We start from the raw sequence: 21,763 nt of genomic DNA, 5'->3' as shown, positions 1-21,763 counted from the left end.
GGGTAAAATGTTTTGGCCAAGGCAAGCTATTTGGGAAAATTGTTCAGCTTCTTGTACCTACCACTTTGAAAGACCACTGATATTTCTATAAATTCCTGAAGAAAAAGTTGCACTCTGTATGTGCATGGCTTGCCTTCATTCTTGCTCTCTTCTGGGGGAAAGACTTACCTTAAGTGCAACACGCTGAAATAGAACTCACCTTCCATCCAAACACAGCTCAATCAGACTTTCCCTTCCACTGCCAGTAACACCACCATCGCCCAGGTACCCCAACTCTGAAGCTTAGACTCACAACTCAATTCCTCCCCCTCCCAGCCTCCCCATAGCCAGTGTTCTGGAGATTCATTTTCCAAAATGCCTCTCCACAAGTGCCAGCCTTTGTGTTCCCATCACTATCAGCCTCTCACTATCCCACTTCTTCAGCTCTCACCTACAGATAGCAAGGGCACCCAAAGAGCTTCACTGTCCCCTCTTCCCTGCCTCAAATCCTGCTTGGTCACCATCACCTGCCTAATGCCCCTAGGATAACACTTGGCACATGTAAGCCCTTCCTCTAAAACCTCCCTGGGTGCCTCACTGGTTGCTCAGATGAGCTGGATACCCCTCAATAGGCTGTGAGCATCTTGAGAACTAGGGCCATGTGTTGAGCATCTTTGTAGTATCATTGGTGTTCCAGGTCTGTATGAGGCTGTTGATAATCTCATGACCATGAGAATTTGGAGGCTTCCTTTTGTTTTAGGTCAAAGAAGACCAGCCTGGGTTGTCATTCTCCCACATTTTAAAGACTTCATTGGAAGCAGGGGAAAGCTGTGAAGCGCATTCACTCTTCTCTATAAACCTACTGCCTCCCACCCCTCACCACCCCTGGGAATCCTGACCAGCGTGCCCCCACCCCAGTTATTCCTTTATCAATATCAGCTGTCAGAGCTTTTCTTCAGGATAAAGGGGTTCCCTTCCTAGGGGTATTGGCAGTTTAGCAAAGAGACAGCATCAAAGGAAGCAAATGTTAATGGTGGGGTTTCAAGTATCGGCTAGTGGGTGGAGTGAGATGTTTGGATGGGATGTAGAGCTTTGCTCCTGCATCCAAAAGCACATGCCCACCAATGCAATAGGACTGATGTTAATAAGAGGATGGTATTGAAAACGTATACCCTCCCCTCCACAGCCGAGGATGGAGCAAGAATCCAGGAGATGGGCAGGATCTAGAGTAGGCTGCCAGAAGGAATCTCCAGAGATAGTGGAGAGGAAATTTTTGAGATGTCGAATGCCCTGGAGATCTTAGAATAAAAGTTCCTCCCTGTTCTCTCCACCTGAGACCCTTCTCCCAAACCCCAAGGATCAGGCTGGGTGAGGGGGTCACTCAGTCTAGAAGCACAGGGAAGGCTGCTATGGCCTTGGTCATGCCTCCAACCTCAATACCAACTCTGAAAAGAGTGGACCCCCTTTCCACAAGTCCAGCCCACATCCAGGAGTGGATGATGCAGAAGGCATCTTCTAGATCCAGCAGCCTCTCCCTACTCTGTCTGTCCGTTCCTCCTACTGAAGCCCAGAGGAGGGGACCCCTTTAAAACACGTGCCCCCCCCCCACAACCTGTGATTGTAGCCCACAGCTTCCTGGGTCCAGAGAGAGGAAGCCTCTGTGTGTGCGCACGCGTGTCTGTGCGTGGGGGGGTAGGGAGGTCATGGAAAAGGAGGAAGGGAGGAAGATGTGCACAGCTGGGGGGGTTGGCCCTCTGGCATCCTGAGGGAGTCTTCCTCCTTAATTGCTTGAGTTCTACAGCTGTCATCGCTAACGAGAAATTAAAAAGCACCCTGACCCCTGCCCCCGCCCCTGCCCCCATGCCTCACAAGTGCTCTCTCAGCACGTTGCTCTCCGAAAAGCACCCAATGGAGGATGCTGGGGAGACGCAGGGATGCCTCGGGCTGACTGCCCCCAGCCTCCTGAAAGGGGAAGGCAGGAGGCTGCAGCACAGAGGGGAGGTGGGGGTGGGCCCCAGCTTCTCTGCTCTGGCTCTGGCTTTCTGGACAGCCCTGATTATTTTATATATCCTGCTTCATAATCCCCACAGCTGTTCTGGGACTTGTCAGACCTCAGGCCCAGATTTGGGAATCCCTGGAACGGCAACTTGGAGATCTATGTTCAGCTGCCCTGGGCACAGTAAGCAATTATATAAAATGGAGAGAAATGAAGAAGAGATGGGTTGGAAACCACAGCAAGAAGGATCTCCTTTAGTACAGGGAAAAACTTCCCAGCTGTCTCTTGCACCATACCCAGAGAAGCAGTCCCTTCTCTAAGGATAAAAAGCTTCTGTCTAGCATTGTCCGTGGGAGTCTGCATGATCTGGCCCCTACCTGCCTCCTCTCTGCACCCATACCCAGAACTCAAGGCCAGACACTAACTTACTTGCTCTTAGAATGGACTTCCCAGCACCTACAGATCTGAGACCATCAGAGCAGCTCCTCCCTGCCACCCACCCTTCTCCCTCCTCTCCAAGGACCACTGAATTTTCACAAGCATAATACTGTGTTCTACTGGCTTCCCTTCTCATTTTTCACGTGCATCGCCCCCCACAGTTCTACGCGGTGCAGTTAAATGGCAGCGTCCCGTACCCAGATTACAGACCATTTCCCCCAATGATCCTAGTTCTTTCAGTTTAAATAATAATACTGTAATGAACATCTTTGCTCACATAGTCGAGTGAATGTCACTCCTGAATACACTTGCTATTGTTCTTTCAAACTTGTGTGGAAACTATGAAGGTTAATGATACGCAATTTCATTTCGAATTATTCCTAACTTCACCATAGTTTTTTTCTTCACAGATTTTCTCAAATGATAGATACCTATCATACAACACCTGTCCTTTGGAGTTCTGTGACATTTGACATTTTTTAGTGTTAAAATAGGGTTTTACAGCTCAAAATGTTGTGTATCTGTAGATGAAGACAACCAACGGTTGCTGCCCACATGCAGTCCCCAAATCATGTTAGTATGCCGTTCTGGCACATCTTACATAACTCAATTTTTACATAAGTCAGAATCCTTTCAAATCAAGAGATAAACGAAGCAGGTATCTGCTTTGCAGCAATGTAAACACAGGGGGGAGGATGGAAACCTGCCCAGTGAGGGTGCCACCAGCTCTCCTTGCCCGTGAACAAGGGTTACTTCAGAGCGAAGGAGCAAGGAGCGTGACACTCACGTTTACACCCCGTCAGCCAGCGCTCTCTCTTGCCAAGGCTGCTGGAAAAGCTTGACTCAGGCTGAGTTTACACAAGTCAGCCTTACGTAAGTGTATACCTATACAGACATTGGAAGGTACAAGGAGAAAGGTAAATAGCCACGATTATGGGTATAAGTTTAATTTAGGGTGCCTGATATGGCAAGATCACTTTAAAAATAATTTAGGCGTACTCAAAATCAACCTTGGGCAGAATGCCCTCTCTGCATCCAGCCCTGTGGAGGGGTTGTCAGATAATTAAGAGATGTTATGAGATGGTCCCTGCCTTAACGAAGCTTATAATCAAGTTGTGCAAAGGAGCTCGAGATCCCGCTAAAGCAGGCTGCCGTCTACTTCCCACTCATCTGGGCCTGGGGTCAGGCCACTGCTGCTCACCCTTAATATCCCTCCCTCTCCCCCACATTACTCAAAAGTCAAGCTCCCCCCCCTCATGCTGCCCCCTGCAAGCTTCCCCCCCAAGAAAGGAGTAATCCTCTTCGTGCTTGGGATATTCCTTTGCACGTCACTGAGAGTCACAGCTATGACAATGTCAAAGGCACCCACCCCCTCCTGGGTCCCTCTCCCTCAGCTTCCTTCCTTGCCTCCCCAGGATCTTTGCGGGGACTCCCGTGTTTCTGACTTGTCTTTCCCCAGTGTCTTCTCCAAACACAGCCCAGGGGGACTCAGAATGAGGATGGGGGAGGGAGGGGCAGACAGCTTCCACCATCTGCATGTTCTCAGCAATCAGTCCTCCCCAACGCCTGTCCCCGAGCTGGGGGGACGACTGCTGAGTCAGGATATTCCTCACATTCCCTCCCTTCTCCCTGCTGGCCCCAATGCCACAAACCCTGCATCTGAGTGACTGGCCTCAGCCGAGTGGCCGCTCCCCCTACCCTGACCCCAGCCCAAGACTGACCCTCCTCCCTCACACCCCAAGGGGAGGCCACAGGAAAGAGGTCATACTGCCCACTCTTCTTTGGGGCCCTGCTGGGAGGAGGGGTGGGGGGGCCACCCTGCTCCTGCTTCCCCATTTCCCTCCCTCACCCCCAGCTCCATCTCCCCCAGCCAGCCTCACTCACAGAATCTGCCGCCACCAATCAGGAAAGGACAGTGAAGGTGGTGGAGAACCAGGAGCAGGACCCCCTAGTGCACACAGCCAACTGGGTACCACACAGGGGCACAGCCAGTCCTTTAGTGCAATGTTGAGAGAGCCTCCACTGTGCAGATGCAAGCCTAGAGGCAGGCCCTGGCAAAGGCTTCCAACCCAGGGATCCCCCAGTCTGAAGGGAGGCCTGCCTTGCCCTCAGGGAGCTCCTTGTCTAGTGAGGGAGACCCCCAAAGACGGGTAGGGAGGGGAGGAAGGAGGCTATTCTCTCTCACTAACATATACTAATGTATAAAGACTCAGAAGTTCAAGGGCAGAGCTATGTGACTGAGCCCAGAAGGGGTAAGAAGCCTGGGAATAATCAGTGGGTAAAACTGGTCTAAATAGGAGAGGAAGGCTTCCTGGAGGAGGTGAGCTTGGAAGACAGGAAACCTTGCTGGAGGCTCAGAAGTAGGCAAGGAGGACAAGGCAAGGAGGAAGGCCCAGGATGGAAAGAAGGCCTTCCTAATTCAGCCCAGCCCACGAGCAAGCACGGGACAAGGAACAGGCATCCTGGGCTCCATGGTGGCAGTGGCCAAGGCCCTGCCCCTCTCAGGCCACAGAGCCTTCCTCAGCACCACGTGGGGCTTGGCCACAGGCCTCCTAGGGTGCCTCCCAGCAGGATGTGTGACAGGCCCCCATGCTAGGCCTAATGCTCTGCTGTCGAAGGAACAAGAGACCTGCATTTTCATTTTGTACTGGGCCCCGGATTATACGGCCAGTCTCATCCCCCAGGTCAGAAGGTCTATTTTCCTCCTGTGTCTTCTCTGGAGAAGCCCTAGTGGGGAGGAGAGCATGAGGGCAGCCCGAGGGGCTTGGTGCTCCCTGCTCCTAGAGGCTGCATGCAAGGAGGAGATCAGCGCGTGCAGGTCCCCATCCTGACCCTTGGCAGCGCACAGTGGCCCACTCAGCCCACAGATGCCCTCATCCCCCGGAGGCCCAGCAGGAAGTTTCACAATGTGTGCACTTGACAGAGCCTGTTCTTGGAAAGCTGGGGACGGGACAGCTCAGTCCTGGGTGTAGGAGAGGCCCAGGCCCCTGGGGTCTGCATTTGAACAATAAACAACCGAGGGCCTGCTTGGGTAGGAGAGGGGCATGGGGACAGGATTTAGCTAGTGTTCTGTGGCTGGGGAGAGACAGGGTCCCCCCAAGGGCTTACCATACAGCCTTCCGCACTCAAGGGGAATATCCCAATCAGACAGGGGGCACAGGATCGGTGCCTACTGGAGGAGGCTGGGACTTGAGGATTTAAGGCATGAGGAATGTGGCGTGGCAGGGGAGGACGTCATAGCCCAGTAGGCTGAGAGGGCTCTGAGGGCAGGGCCACCCTCAGGCCTGTCACAGTTCCTGGTTCCCATGAAATCACCATATGGGTTTGGGAGGTGAGAACTCAGAATTAGAGTCAAGAGTGGCAGTATCCTAGTGTTAGGTGACCTATCCTTGCACAGCTGGCATCTGGCCACCTGAGATGGGACACAAAGGCAGGAGAGAAGCTCAGACCACAGGAGAGTCCAATTTGCAGGGTGTAGACAATGTCCTGAGTGTACTAATAAATAGGGCATGGAAGCTGGGGGGCAGCAGGCATTCTTAGAGAAGGCTTATTGGAGAAGGGGCTTGAAAGCTCTTTCTTCTCTTTCTTTTTAACAATTTTTTAAAAAAATTTTTATTGAGTTTATGATAGTTTACAACCTTGTGAAGTTTCAGTTGTACATCTTTTGAACGAAGGGGAAAGAGCGAGGCTTTGCACAGAGCAAGGCTAAGGGTGTCCTGACAGAGAGAACAATCCCTACAAAGGCCTAGGAGTGCCTGGGAAGCGAAGATCCCCTCCCCTGAGGTGGGGGAGACGAAGGAAGGACGGTGGGAGAGGGAGGAGCTGCCCCCTCCTGGGCTGATCCATGGAAAAAAGCTCTGATGAGGGCTCAGGGCCAATCCGCCTTTGATGTGCCAACTCAAATAACTGAGGCCTGGATGCTCCTAACGGGCAGGGGCCAGGCAGGGGCCACGTGGTGGGTGCTGGAAGAGGGGACTTAGCACCGTAACTGTCATAGCACAGGTGTCAATAAATGTCTTAATGAATGAATTGATTGATTGATAAGGGTAATGAGTCGGGGTGGTGCTTTTCTGAGAGACTGGCGAATGGGGGCTTTGGGCTCAGCCCCCTTCTCATGTCTTTGGGGGTGGCGGGGGCCAGAGGGAGGCAATTACAGGTACACTGTAGATTTCACCCATGGGACAGTGTGGCCTCCAAGCTGCCTCCTCGACTCTCCTGGCTCCTCTGTCTCCAGCCGCTTGTCTTCTCAGAGACCTTAGCTTCTGGAACAAGACAAAATTAGCAAAAAGGACTTTCGCGTACATAAAAAATCCACGTACCTATAAGAGCAACAGCAACAACGCTAGTGATCCTTCATATGTGCCAGGCACAGTGCTGCCTTACGTATCAGACCTCATAAACCTCAGAACAACCCTTCTGAGTAAACACTGGCAGATGCAGAAAAAAAATGTGTGTTCAAGAGAAATGTTTTTCCCTTTATTTTGGTTCTCTGACACACATTTTTCACACGTGAACATCTCTGAAATCAGGAGGCGCCTTGCAATCAATAACAAGGAGGCACTGTGTCAGAGTTTAATTAGCAATGTTCTTTCTTCTTGGCAGTGTGTAATTTAACTCTGTGTCTTGCTTTTGATGAAATATAGTTGATTATGTCCGTGGTCTGTGTAACTGACCGCCTGCCCCTTTCAATCAACTGTGGATGATACACAGTGCAGGTTTCTCTGTTTCCAAGTCTGTTTTCTGGGAGTGGAGGCTGTGTCTCAGCCCACCAGTTGGGAGCTGCCTGAGGACAGGCTGTCTTCTCTCCTCAGAGCCCCCACAGCCCCTAGCCCAGCACCCCCACCTAGGGAGGCCCAGGAGACGTGAGGATGGGTGGGCACAGAGAACCTCGGGCCTCCCTGTGAATCCCTTTTAGGCAGCATAGAAAGAAGAGGCCTGGGAAGCTGCTCTCAGTAGCCCCCGGGAGGAATGGAGGTAAAAGGGAAGGAACGAGATTGCTCCACCCTCCACCAGGAAGCTCTGGACCAATGGAAGTAACGCAGGCTGGCACCTGGCCATCCGACCAGGAGCCAATTGCAAACGCTGGCCCCAGCCTCCTTCAGCTTTCTTTGCTTACCTGCCAAAATGTGTTCCCCTTGGCCTTTCCCTCTGCCGTCATGCCAGCCCCAGGAAGGGAGGAGGCAAGGGCAAGTGAGGCCTTGATCAGCCCTACTGGAGAGCTGGGGAAACTGAGCCCTGAGGGCCCCTGGCCTGGGCCCTCCCTGCTCTGCTCCAACACAGGTGCTAAGCTGGGTGCCCTGCCAGCCCTCTAGGCACCCCTCAGTGGGGATCTCCGGGGTGGCAAGGAGCGAGGGGAAGAGAGAAGTATCTCTTGCCAGGGACTCTCCCACTTGGTCAGAACATTGCCACCACCTCCTCCTCTTTTCCCTCCTTTCCCAGGACTTCTCCCCTCAGAGGCCAGTTTTTTCCCTCCTCCACTTCCCAGAACCAGAAGCTCCATCCTGGGGTCCTGGTGGCCCCCAGATTGCCCATTGACCACTTAATCAGATGTCCAGGCTGGGCCTGGTTGGTGGGGGCGGGGTGAAATGACAGAAAAACCATCACTTGTCCCCTCTCCGCCAGACCTGGGAGTGGAGGCCTCTGAATCTGCAGCAGGCTGGAGGATTAGGGTCTCTAATGAGGACAGGGACTTACCGCGTTAGGGAAGGGAGCTTTCATCCTGGCCAGGGTGGGGGAGGGGCGCCCAGGGTTGTGTGCTGGGCTTCCCAAGCCCACTCTTTCAGCACCTCCTACCCTCCCCCCGCCTTTGGAGGCTCGCTGATTGATCCTGCTGAGGTGCAGAGGGGAGGCTGAAATAATGGCCGCCCCTCCCACCCATGGCCCACTAGGACTCAGCCAGAGCCTGCCAGAGCCTCACATGCTCAGAATCCCCACTCATAGCTGTGGGCCCTAAAGACGAACCCCTCCCTCCTGCCGGTCGTATACCATGTACCCCTGCAGGCGGGCTTCAAAGTCTCCTCGCCTCCTGCCTGGGGCCTTGGATACAGTCAATGGCCTCTGGCAAAGGAATGGGAGGGTGAGGTGTGCAGGCGAAGGGACACAACTGCTGTCGAGTGTGACATGGAATCCAGCCTCACGTGCAAGTGGAGGTGGTGAAGGAGGAGCATGTCAGGGCTCCCTCAGAGCACCCCCAGAGTGCTCAGACTGAGCACTCAAGTCCTAAGACGGAAGATGGAACTGGAGAATTGGGGCTGGGCTCCCTGGGACCCGAGGGGAGAAATTGGCCCCTAGTAATGGAGAGGCCAAAGCCCAGGGAGAGCATCTTAAGTTCAAAGGCTCTCAGAGAGGGGAGGAGCCTTGGAAATCAGTACACACCACTCCTTATCCTATAGCCTGGGACGCTCAGACCCAGAGAGGGAAAAGGGCTTGTCCGCGGTCCCATAGGGAGTTAGGAGTGGGCCAAGAATCAACCTGGGGCTCCTAAATCCCAGCCTAGTGCCCCTAACCCATAATAATGCTAACAACTATATAGGTATTAACTCACATAGTTCCTCTTATAAGGAAACTGAGGCCCAGAGAAGCCAAGATACTTGCCAGGAGTCACACCCAGGAGTCTAGCTCTAGGGCTTGTAAACATCTGATTCAAAATTATTTCTCTAGGTTGCATCATGGTGTAAGGACTGAATCCTGAAGTTGGAGCTGAATGTCTTGGAGATGCAGGTATGTAGGAAGGGGGTACTGACCCAGGAGTTGGGGGGTCTCCACCTAGCTTGGGCATAGAGCTGGACCCTACCCTGCTGGGACCATCTCAGTCCCACCTGGAGGACCCAAGGTAGACAGGGAGACCTGCCACCCTCATGTCCAATCTGCTCGCTGCTGCCTGAGTGCCGGCTCCACCCTGCCCTTCCAAGCATGGCAGGGCCTCTTTGTGGATAGAGCTGCCCCTCAGTGGTCAGCTGGCCTCTGCTGGGCCCTGACCCCTACACCCCATTCCAGCTCACTCCATTCCATCCTGCTTCCAGTGACACAAGGAGACATCAGGTAGCAGGAAGAAGGTGACTCTAAGGACACTAACCAAGGCACAGTGCCAAGTGGTATAAGGGACGTATCTTTTCCCCAGCATATCTCCAGCCCCCTGGCACAGTGCCTGGCTTTCAAAGACACTCAGTAACTGCTGCATGAATGACTAAGAAACACAAAGATCAGTGAGGCATGGACCTGCCCTCCAAGAGGTGACAATCTGATGGGAGAGTCAGTTATGTAGACTACTAATTATGACACAAGTCAGACAAGGTACAGTAGGAACTCAGTGGAGGGAGAGATTCATTCCAACTGTGGGACTGGGGAAGGCTTCATGGAGGAGACAGCATCTGAGCTTCGTAATAATAACAATGAGTGATAATGATGATGACAATGGCTTGTACTTATTGGATGTGGTTAGCACACTTCTCAGTGCTTTTTATGCATTAACACATTTATTTTTCATCCTATCACCAGATGTAGATCCTATTAAGATATGCATTTTACAGATGAGGAAACTGAGGCTCAGACAAAGTAGCTTGCCCTAAGTCACACAGCCATAACAAATGAGCAGAGCCAAGATTGGAGCCCAATTCTGACTCAAAGGGATAGGTGGGTTTTTTACGTTCATCTGTTTGACATTCATTCGACAATTATTTATTGAAATGCTGCTCTGTGCCAGGCAGTCAGAAGTTAATTGAACACAGAACCAACCTTTACAGGTGAATCAGCAGGACTATAAATAAACTTAACATAAGACAGGAAGTGATTTGGGTCACACAAGATGTACAGATAGACGATGGAGGGATTGCAAGGCAAGGGTGACGGAGGCTTCACAGGGGAGGTAGCCGGTGAGTGGGACTTTGAAGGGCGGATAGGATTTGGATACCCAGAGATGGTGGAGGGCACTCCAGGCCAAGGGAACAGCTTAAGCAAAGGCACAGAGGCAGGAATGGGAGGGGCCTGCAAGAAATGCAAGAAATGGGGAAAGGTGCAATTTGGCCAAATGGGGAGGTTGCAAACTAGCACCCGTGGACCACATCCGGCCCTCAGACGTGTTCTGTCTGGCCCACCTGCACCGGCCTGCACAGCACCCTTGAAAAAGGCACAGTCCATCTCCAGAGGCAGAAGGTAAACAATGAGGCTGGGGGGTGGAGGAGGGCGGGTTTCGGAGTCTTAAATTCCAGAAATGCACAACCATTGAGAAGCTGAGTAGCGCACCTCCCCCTCGGTCCAGTCCACTTCCCTTGTCCCCGGATACCTGTCTGGCCCCTGTCGGCATTTGAGTTTGAGGACCTGGACAAGAGCCCAGGACACCGAAGGGAGCAGCAGCGGATAACCATGGGAAGGTGCCTTAAGGTCTGAACACAAGGGCCTTGAACATGGGGCTAAAGAATATAGGCTTTATTTCGGCAATAGCCCTGTAATTGCAGCCCCTCCTCCCCCAGCAGTTGGGTGAGAAGTGCGTGCATGCACGCGCACACATACACATACTGGGGCTGGGGATGGTCTAAACGGGTGTCAACTGAACTGGGGCAGGCTGGGGGAGCTCAAGAGATATCTTTATACACATTGTCCCTGCCTCAGCCTCAGATTTCACATCCCTGCTGCCCCGTGCCCAGCCCTGAGGTTGTCCCAACTGTGCCCGCACCAGCCCTCCCTCAGCATGCTTCTCTCCTCTTTATGCGGAAGGGAGTCCCAGAGGTGTCCCCTGGCCCCAGAAGCTTCCCAACCCCCAGTGTGGAGCTGACTGGCCAGAGCGAGAATTCCGTACAGGATTTAGGACTGGAATTTCCCTCTGGGTGGGCGGGGCTGATCAGGTGAGCCCTGTAACAGGGCTGGGGGCTGAGTGGAAAAGTTTGGTCCATCCCAGACCCTACCCTCAGTGACTCAGGGCCCCAGTGGCGGTGAGTCTTGGGAGGGGACGAGACAAGAACCCACAGAAAAATTTTCCCTTGTCTCTCTAGCTCTGCCACTGCCCAGTTCCCCTCCCCCGTTCCACACACACCCTGCCTTGCTGCGCACCACAGCCACTGTCTGTACCCGCGGTGACAGCCATGGAGCCAGAACATCCCAGGGCCTTCTCAGCCCGGGTGGGAGCAGGGCAGCCAGCCAGCCGGAACTTGGGCCTTCCTCCCTTGCAGACAACCTGGGGGTTGTCCCTGATGAAGGCCATGGGAGATGTGGGGGTGAAGCTGCTGGATTTAGCAAATAAAATACAGAACATCCACTATCTCATGCAATATTTGAGATACGCTAAAAAAAAAATTATTTATTTTTTCTCTTTTTCTTATGCTGAAGTGACTCCCAGAGCTGAGGATTCTGAAATTCAAATTTAAGCAGGAATCCTGAATTTATCTGGCGACTTTCTGTGAGAAGCAGGGGTAACGACAGGGAACACCCAGACACCCCTCACCACTCAGGCCTACCCACTGTCCTCGACCTTCCCTGCCCCCACAGCCTCACCAAGTGCACCTGCTAGACCTTACTACTGCCGCTTCAGCCTCGAAGCCTCTTTCAGACCTTCTAAGTCCCCAGGTGCCAGGGTCTTTCTCCAAAAGAGAGAGTCCTGGGACCTCAACTCTCATGCCAGACAGGGAGCCAGCAAGGATGTGGTGGGGAAGTTTTCTGGGAGCGACTATGTCTGAGGACACGCCACCCCCACAACATTCAGCTTCAAAATAGAAGGATCGTGGGGAGGAGGTGGGTCCGCAGCACCAGGGGACCTCTTAGACAGCCTTCCATCCTCTTCTGAGTTTCTACCCCGATTTTCCTCTCGCCCAGGGTCTGGTTGAAACAGTGTCTCTCTTTCCCCCTCTTTTTCTGGACCCCCACATCCGTCCCAAAACACACTTGCCTGTGACCTGGTAAAATTCCCCATCACTGAAGTATTCAACCCCAGGCCAGGGGTCTTGTCCAGGGAATGGGAAAGCCAGTGGGGAATGGATTCCACCAGCCATCCCTGCCTGCTCCCAATGAGCACCTCTCACGCACAGACACTATGCTAGGCCCCAGGGTCCTCATGGCACTCACAGCCTGCTGGGAGACAGAGGACGTTCACCTGGCAGAGGGAGGGGCAGAGAGAGATGAGAGAAGGACAAAGGACATAGCTGCCTCTGGGGCTGGTCAGGAAAGGCCTCTGTGGTTTCACGAGGCAGACGCACCCAGCCAGTGACTGTGTCTAGGCTGCGGCTGTGGGGACTCCTCCTCCCCCACCTTCTCCTCGGGTTTAAATTAGACCTCTGTCTGTCCTGGCCTGCACAGGCTGGCTGGCTCTGACAGTAAGCTCCCCGAGGGCAGGGCCACATCCTGCCAGTGTTGTGTCAGATGTTCTCTGGAGATGGAGGTGTTTTGACTCAGGATTGGTTGACAACAGTTTTTCTGGCAAGAGTTGCCGCAGGCCTGGGGGTGAGGGTGAGTAGATGCTGAAGGACCATCTTATCCCAGAGACCCACCCTCCCCTTCCTGGAGATTCCCACACCTACCTTCAGCAGAGAGAGGGCAGGGCAGGGACCCATTGTCCAGGTGGAAAGGCCAAGTCCCAATGACTCACCTAAAGTCATGCAGCCCATGGGGGAAGGGTGGAGCCAGGAAAAGAGCCCAGGGGTCCCAGAGTATACACCAGGGCTCCCGTGGCCTCCCTCTCCACACCAAGCATCGGCTTCGTCAGCTGATGCTAGCCAAAAGGGAAGATATTGGCTATTTGCATGGTGAGGTCTCCTCACTCCTCCAAGCAGAGCAATCAGAAGTCAGAGGGAGAAAAGAAGCTTTTCTCTGACCTTCAGGACCCCTCTGCACTCCGGCATAGGTCCTCACCCAGAGAAGGGGCTAGGGCAGGGCAACGCCACCGTCTCCACCCCCGGATGCCTTGTTCTGAGTTTGGCTCAGCTGGCCGTTCCCCACCCACCCCATTTTGGATCCTGACTTCCAACTCCTTTGGGTCCTGCCCAGGCCGTTGCCTGCACATCTGTACACACCCTCCCCACACCTCGGGCGCCTTGAACAATCATATGCTGGCAGAAGTTGACTTTCAGGCATCTGTCAGTCTCTAAGCCGGATGGTCCAGTGGGCAGAGCACTGAGCTATGAACCCAGTAGAACCAATCTGCCCAACCAACCTACCCAAACCAGGTACTCCCTATGCAATGGTATCTGGTCTCTTAGTCTCAACAGGGAGAGTTATGTTGTTGAAAATAGAGGCTGAACCTGCTGGAAGGCCCCCTTCCCTCACCCCACCCCCAGCCCCCTCAACCAGCAAGGCTGGGCACTCAGCAGAACAAGGAGTGGAAGAGGAGAGAGGCTCTGAACAGGCCCACAAGGCCAGAGCTGGAAGGGAGTCGGGAGACCCCCTGGCAATCCCTCAGTAGACAGATAGGGAAACTGAGGCTGTGGGATAAGAGACAGAAAAGTGGGCATCCAAAGCCCTGGGCTCTGGTCTTGGCTCAGCTGCTGTGTGACCTGGGCAAGTGCCTCCCCACTCTGTGCTCTGGGGTCCCCCCGCCTTGCTGTGCCAGGGCTCTAGTTCAAGCATCTTGCCCACGGAGGTCAGGCCTGACTGCGGTCAGTTTCCTGTGGACTGCGGACTCCTCTCCTGACTTCCCCTCTAGGCCCTACCCCAGCAGGGTCCTGGGGACTTAGGGCAGGTGGGGTGCAGGGAGGGAAGGAGGTGGGTGTCACTCAGGGAGGGGCAGCAGGGAAGGGAAACTGAGTGTGTCCCTGGCTTGCCCCAGCCTGTCCCCTGCATCCGGGGAAGGGTGAGTGACTGTCAGCTGAGGAAGGGGGGCAAGAGGGGCAGGCTGGGGAGGGGCAGGGAACCCCCGTCTGGACATGTTGGGGCGGCCGGGTGCAGCTGTTTCCGGCTGATGAAAAGGCCCTGATTGATATGGCAGCAGTGACTGACGCTAACCCCCAAATCTGAGCCCTTCCCATCCTCCCTAACCTGGGCACGCCCAGGGGCCCGCTTTAAGGACAGGAAAAAGCCGAGGAGAAGGGAAGAGTGGCGCTCCTGCTGCCACTGGGGACGTCACCCCAAAGACAGGCTATGAAGGAGGCTTGTCTAACCTTCCTTACCCTAGCCCAGCAGGGAGGAGAGGCCCGGGCAGAGTGGGGGGAGGTGGATTAAGCCAGGGTGGGAGAGGATAGGGCCAGGGAAGGGGGGCAAGGCTTTGCTCCCTCCTCTCCCCGTCCCAGTGTTCATACACACACGTTTGAACATTCAAATGCATACACGTAGAGAGAGATTCTACCATCCTGTGGGGATGGTGGGGAGGAGAGCAAGGATCGGTGTTAACATTCATTTTACAAACTGTCTAGCCATCTGCCTTTTGCCAAGCCCACATAATAATAGCTACTGTTTATTGAGCATGTCCTGTTGTCCTGTGTGCCAGTTATCCTTCTAAGACCTTTAGGTGCACAACCTCACCGACTCCTCACCACAGCCCCATGAGGTTGGTGCTATCATCCCCTCCCCCACCATTTTATAGATGAGGATGTAGAGGCCCAGAGTAGTTAAGCAACTGGCCAGTGGTCAGAGGCAGAATGGAGATCTGAACTCAGTCTCCACAGTATGACGTCTTAACCACTGTGCTACATAGCCTGCAGGGAACTCATGGTAGGGACGGGGGCAGACAGGGCCAACTTGTAAACAAATAACGACCTTATAAGTGGGAAAGTTTTTAAATAGAGTTGTAGAAAGTACGAGTCCCCAGAGGGCAGGTACTATGGCTGGGAGCAGGCGGGAAGGAAGAGTCAGGAGAAGCTTCCAGGACAGCACACATTTGAATTGGGATTGAACGTTATTTTCTTATCTAGCTTAGGGTTTTTTTTAACTTTTTTTTATTATGGTAATATGCACAAAACATAACATTTACCGTTTTAACCATTTTAAGTGTACAATTCAGTGGCAGTTTTTAATTTTGATGAAGTACAGTTCGTCTGTTTTTCTTTTGTTGCCTGTGTTTTTGGTGTCATACTAAAAAATCATTGCCAAATCCAAGGTCTTGAAGATTTTCTCCTATGTTTTCTTCTAAGAGTTTTAAAGTCTTAGCTCTTAAATTTGGGTCACTAATCCATTTTGAGGTAATTTTTATATATAGTGTAAGGTAAGGTGAGCTTATGTCATCCATGAACAGAGAAAATTTTACTTCTTCCATTCCAACTGGATATCTTTCATTTGTTTTTCTTGCCTAATTGCTCTGGCTAGAACTTCCATTATGGTGTTGAATAGAAGTGACAAAGAGTAGGCATGCTTGTCCTGTTCCCAATTGTAGGGGGAAAACTTTCTGCCTTTCACCATCAAGTATGATGATGATGAGTTCTTCATATGTGGCCTTTGTCATGTTGAGAAAGTTCCCTTCTATTCCTAGTTTATTGAGTATTTTTATCATTAATTTTTTTTGTATTTTGTCAAATGCTTTTTCTACATCAACTGAGATGATCACGTCTCTTTTTTTCCTTCATTCTAATAATGTGTTACATTGACTGATTTTAATATATTGAACCATCCTTGCATTCCAGGGATAAGTTCCAGTTGGTCGTGGTGTATAATTCTTTCAATATGCTGCTGAATTCCATTTGCTAGTATTTTGTTGAGGATTTTCTCATCTATATGCATAATGGATACTGGCCTGTAGTTTTCTTTTCTTGTAGTATTTTTGTCCTGTCTTTGTATCAGGGTAATACTGGCCTCATAGAATGAGCTGGAAATGTTCCCTCCTCTTCAATGTTTTCAAAAAGTTTGAAAAGGACTGGTGTTAATTCTTCTTTACATGTTTGGTAGAATTCACCAGTAAAGCCATCACGTCCTAGACTTTTCTTTGTTGGGGGGTGGTTGACTATTGATTCAATTATTTAAATTGTTAGAGGTCTACTCAGATTTTCTATTTCTGTTTAAGTCCGTTTTGGAAGTTCACGTGTTTCTAGGACTTCGTCCATTTCATTAGGTTATCCAATTTGTTGGCATATAATTGTGCATAGTATTCCCTTATAATCCTTTTTATTTCTGTAAAGTTAGTAGCAAGGTCCTTGCTTTCATTTCTGATTTTAGTAATTTGAGGCTTCTCTCTTTCTTAGTCAATCTAGCAAAGGTTTGTCAATTTTGTTGATCTTTCCAAAGAATTTTTGGTTTCGTTTATTTTCCGTATTGCTTTTCTATTCTCTGTTTCATTTATCTCTACTCTTATATATGTCAGTTTCTTCTTCTGTTAGTTTTGGGATTACTTTGCTTTTCTTTGTCTAGTTCCTTAAGGTGTACACTTAGGTTACTGCTTTGAGATTTTTTTTTTCAATGCAGGCATTTACAGCTATAAATTTCTCTCTGAGCACTGCTTTCTCTGCATCATATAAATTTTAGTATGCTGTATTTTCATTTTCATTCATATCAATGTATTTTCTAATTTCTCTTGTGATTCTTCCTTCACCCACTGGTTATTTAAGAGTGTGTTGTTTGACTTCCACATATTTGTGAGTTTTTCAGTTTCTTCCTGTTGTGGTTTCTAGTTTCATCTCATTGTGATCAGAAAAGATACTTTGTATAATTTCAATCTTTTAAAATTTATTAAGACCTGTTTTGTGGCTAATATACGGTCTATCTTACATAATGTTTCACGTGCACCTCAGAAGAATGTGTATTCTGCTATTGTTGGATCAAGTGTTGTGTATATGTCTGTTAGATCTAACTGGTTCATAGTGTTGTTCAAGTCCCCTATTTCCTTATTGATCTTCTCTCTAATTGTTCTATTCATTATTGAGAGTGGAGTATTGAAGCCTCCAACTATTATTGCAGAATTGTCTATTTCTTCCTTCAATCATGTCAATTTTTGCTTCATATATTTTGGGGCTCTGCTTCTAGGTGTGTATAGATTTTTAATTGTTATATCTTCTTGCTGAATTGAACCTTTTTTTAATATGTACTCTTCTTTGTCTCTCATAATCTTTTTTGACTTACAGTCTATTTTGTATGAAAATAATATGACATCTCAACTCTCTTTTGGCTACTATTTGAATGAGGTATCTTTTTCCATCATTTTACCTTCAATCTTTTTGTGCCCTTATATCTAAAATGAGCCTCTTGTAGATGGTATAGTTTGTAAATCCAATCTCTGACTTTTAATAGGATAGTTTAATCCATTTACATGTACTGTGATTACTGATAAAGAATTATTTACTTCTGCTATTTAGCTGTTTTGTGTACATCTAATATTTTTTTGTTCTCCAGTTCCTTCATTACTGCCTGTTTAAAAATATCTGTTTCATTTTTGTAGTGTACCATTTTGATACCCTTCTTTTTTCCTTTTCTGTATATCTTTTGCTATTTTCTTAGTGATTACCTTGGGATGACAATTAACATCTTAAACTTATAACAACCTAGTTTCAATAATACCAATTTAGTTTCAATATACAAACACTCTGCTCCCTTACATTTCCATCTCTTCCTCCTTTATATTATTGTCACAGATAATATCTTTATACGTTGTGTGCCCATTAACATAGATTGTTATTGTTTTATGCATTTTCCTTTTAAATCAAATAATGACCTCAAATGTGGGGAAGGTGTCACAGAAAGAGGTACAAGATACAATGAGTCCTCAGTGGAAGGGCACTGTGGATGGGGACTAGAGGAAAGGAGAGAATCAGGGGAGCTTTCCAGGACAATAAACATTTAAATTGTGACTGAGTTTTGAAAAACAAAAAATTAGTATGTAAAACTGCTTATGCACAGGAAAGATGTCCAAAATATTTAATTTAGAGCAAAAAGTAGGTTATCAAATAGCATGAATGATCTCATTTTTGTAAGTATGTGTGTATTTATACATATTTAAAGATATAGGTATATATATGCATAGAAAAAAATCACGATTATATTCATCACTACTTTAACAATGGTCATCACTAACAGTTGGAAATATGGGAAGAGGAAACATTTCTTTCCTTTTTGTTTCCTAGTGCATTCTATACTGTTTGAATTATTTACAATGAACATGCATCACTTTTATGCCTTTTATGTTCTGAAGGGTAAAATAAATGAGCAGCCATTCACCATGGAGACAAAGTCGGGAAAGACCTACTAGGCAGAGGGAACAGCACAGGCAAAAGCAAAGAGGCACGAAAACCACGTCCTGTTACAGGAACTGCTAGCCACATGGCACGGCTGGAGGGCATTGGGGGTGGCTTGAAAACGGGTGCTTCCAGGGACCCCATTACCAAGGGCCTCTTATTCCATGAAGAGTTTAGAGTCAGTTCTTGGCATGAGGGCTGGAGAGTGGCAGGTTTTGATTTACACATGAGGCAAATTAGTTAGTGGGGTAGAGAAGAGCCCAAAGGCTGGAAAGCCAATGGGGAGGCTATTGCAATAATTGAGGAAAGAGAAGGTGAGGCTAGAGCTGAGTCAAGGCTTAGAGGGTAGAGAATAAAAATGGAAATAGGAGGTAAGTGGAGGCCAAATCAGACAATTATCCCTGAGTGGGAAGTGGGTTTGTCTGTCTCACCAGGGTCTCTAGGGCTGTACCTAGCCTGGCATATAAATGGCAGGAGAACAGGTCTAGAGATGACCATGAGCATGATGAAGATGATGGTGATTCATTAAGAAGAGGAGGAAAATCCCATTAAAAGAGCCCTATAGCACTTCACAGTTTGCAAAATCCTGACTTCTGTCTCCTAGCACATCACAATGTACGTTCCTATTCTACAGATGAAGAAACTGAGGTCTGAAGAGGTGATGCAGCCAGAACAAGACCCAGAGAGCATCACTTACTAGGCACATGGGTGGACAGGTGCTGCTATCTCCAGCAGAGCCTGAGCGATGACTGTGTGTTCACTTTCTAGTTGTGTGACCTTGTACAACTTACATAACTCCTCTGTGCCTCAGTTTCCTCTTCTATAAAACGGGGAAAATGGTGCACCTACCTCATACAGTTGCTGAAAGGGCTTAGAGTCTGGCACAGTAAGTGCTTGGTAAATATGCACTCATAATTTTTTTTTTTTGAGCAAGATTAGCTCTGAGCTAACTGCTGCCAATCCTCCTCTTTTTGCTGAGGAAGACTGGCCCTGAGCTAACATCCATGCCCATCTTCCTCTACTTTATATGTGGGACGCCTACCACAGCATGGCGTGCCAAGCAGTGCCATGTCCGCACCTGGGATCTGAACCTGTGAACCCCAGGCCACCGAAGCGGAACACGTGCACTTAACTGCTGTGCCACTGGGCCAGCCCCATAATTTTTTTATAATTATTATTAGTATCTACACAGTACCTCAGACTGATCACTTAGAAAGAATGAATGTGGGGAAGCCAGGCTCCTGGCATTCACCAGGCCCCTTCCTTACTTCTTGGACCCTACTCCTGAGAAAAAGACCTAGAGGTTGGAATCTGCACCCTTGGTCTGGTTCATTAGGGGTCTAGGGCCTCTTGCAACACCCACCCTTTCTATTCATTTTCATGCTCCTTGGTACTAACTCATTCATTCATTCATTTATTCATTTCATTCATTCAGCAAACATATACCAAACTCTGATCTGGGCCTGTGCTGGGGTCTGGGGTTACAAAGAAAATTTTGACCTGGGCCTACGTTCAAGGAGCTCCCTGTGGAGCTGACTCAACTCACTCACTCACCCACTCACTCATTTATTCATCACTTGCTAGGAGCCTCCTCTGGGCCCCACACATGAGTCTTTTTCTCATGCTTTTTCCCCTGTGTACCAACTCTGTGCCCACACACAAAATCACACAGAGAAACCAAAGCAGAGATCCAGGAAGAATAAATTCTTCTCCCATATTTCCCAGGGCTGAAGATCTTCCACCAGTTTCCAGAGTCTGGAGGAGAGAGCAGTAACAATTGAGTCCTCTGGACTCTCTTCCATTCATTCATTTATTCCTTTATATTCATTCAGCAAACCACTTACTCATCACAGTGTCTGGGCCAGGCCTGTGCTGGGCAGCACAGGAGTAACAGAAATGAACAGCCACAGAGCACACCCTCAAGGAGTCTCCACTGAGTGGGTCAGTGGCTCGTTCTGTCCATGAATATTTATTGAGCGTCTACCATGTGCCAAGTGCCAGTCAAGCCTTTGGGAATGTGAATAAGAAAGATGAAGTCCCTGTCCTCACGGAGATTGCCATCTAGATAGAGAGACAATGGGCAAGCAAACACATAAGTAGACAGACAGCTATCTATGACCAAGGCTCTGAAGAAAATATAGGAGGGTGATATAATAGTGACTGAGGTTAGACAACATAAGCTGTTTGAATTTGAGCAGGCTGCTTCCCTTCTCTGAGATAACAATTATACCTATGTCTGCTATGAGGAGGAAATGAGTTCATATATGTGAAGCCCAGCACACAGTAAACACTACATTATCTATTATTGTTTTTTTTAAATAGATGCATAAACAGATCATCAAAATACTAGGCAGTTAGTGCAGGATAAAACGATATAGATGCAAGACTGGGAGCACTGGGGAGGAGCCCCAGGGGGCCAGGTGCAGCCTAGCCAGGGAAAAATGTGAGGACGCTGGACACAGATGCCCTTCCTCCCCTCCCCTAGCCCTGAAGCCCACTCGCCACCCCAAAGGCTATTGCCTCTCTGAGGGACTGGAGCAGGAGGGATGGGGCAGAAGAAACAAATATGCCTCACCTCCTCCAGACAAGAGAGGAGGGAGGGTTCACAGGCCACCACTGAGACCCTCGCTAGGCACAGGACAGACAGGATAGTGCCTGCTTTCCCTGGCCATCTCCTTCCAGGGTCCCTGACTCTCCAAAGTTCCTATTGCCCCATCTGGTGATGGAGATGCTGAGGGTGAGGGTACTCAGATGCTCAGTTGACGTGAAATTGAATGAAAGGGCAACTTCCATTCATGAGGTTCCTTCCTAGATCCTAGGGTCCCTTCCGACAGCCCTGTGGTGGAAGTATCATGCCCCCATCTCTCAGATGGGCACATGGAGGCTGAGGGAGGACACAGATCGTTCTCAGTCTCTCAGTTCAGAAATGGCAGTGGTGGTTAGAATCTGGCCTAACTGCAAAACGGCTGCTTTTTTCATCCTCCCCCATTCTGCTTCTCCTCAATGGGGAGTCTGCAGGAAAGACCACTGGAGGGGCGGACAGGGGGAGGGCAGGGCCGGGGGACTCAGGAGGGTGGAAGGAGTGAGACACAGCTGTTGCCGTGCAGAATGGCCTGAAAGAGGGGTGAGGGCTACAGGATTGAGGGGGTGGGGGGCTTGCCGGTAGGCGGTTTTACAACCAGGAAGAGATGGAAGAGATTGAACCACAGGGAGGAAGCCCCGCCTGCCCCACCCCCATCACAATAAGCATCCAGGCAAACAGGATGAGGATGGGGCA

At 49.8% G+C, this 21,763-nt stretch overlaps 1 protein-coding gene across 1 annotated transcript in view; it reads right to left on the bottom strand.

Moving 5' to 3' along the window:
• Positions 1 to 6,004: 6,004 nt before the first annotated feature.
• Positions 6,005 to 21,763, bottom strand: part of RSPH9 (radial spoke head component 9) — an 89,767-nt gene continuing 74,008 nt past the window's right edge. The window contains exon 5 of the mRNA XM_070244637.1: positions 6,005 to 6,675. Within this exon, the coding sequence (XP_070100738.1) occupies positions 6,584 to 6,675 (92 nt within the window). The 3' untranslated portion in view covers positions 6,005 to 6,583. The remainder of the gene's footprint in view (positions 6,676 to 21,763) is intronic.

Source organism: Equus caballus, chromosome 20 (genome assembly GCF_041296265.1).
Source record: "Equus caballus isolate H_3958 breed thoroughbred chromosome 20, TB-T2T, whole genome shotgun sequence".
In the NCBI taxonomy this organism is placed as follows: domain Eukaryota; kingdom Metazoa; phylum Chordata; class Mammalia; order Perissodactyla; family Equidae; genus Equus; species Equus caballus.
This window is presented reverse-complemented; position numbering and strand designations above follow the sequence as displayed.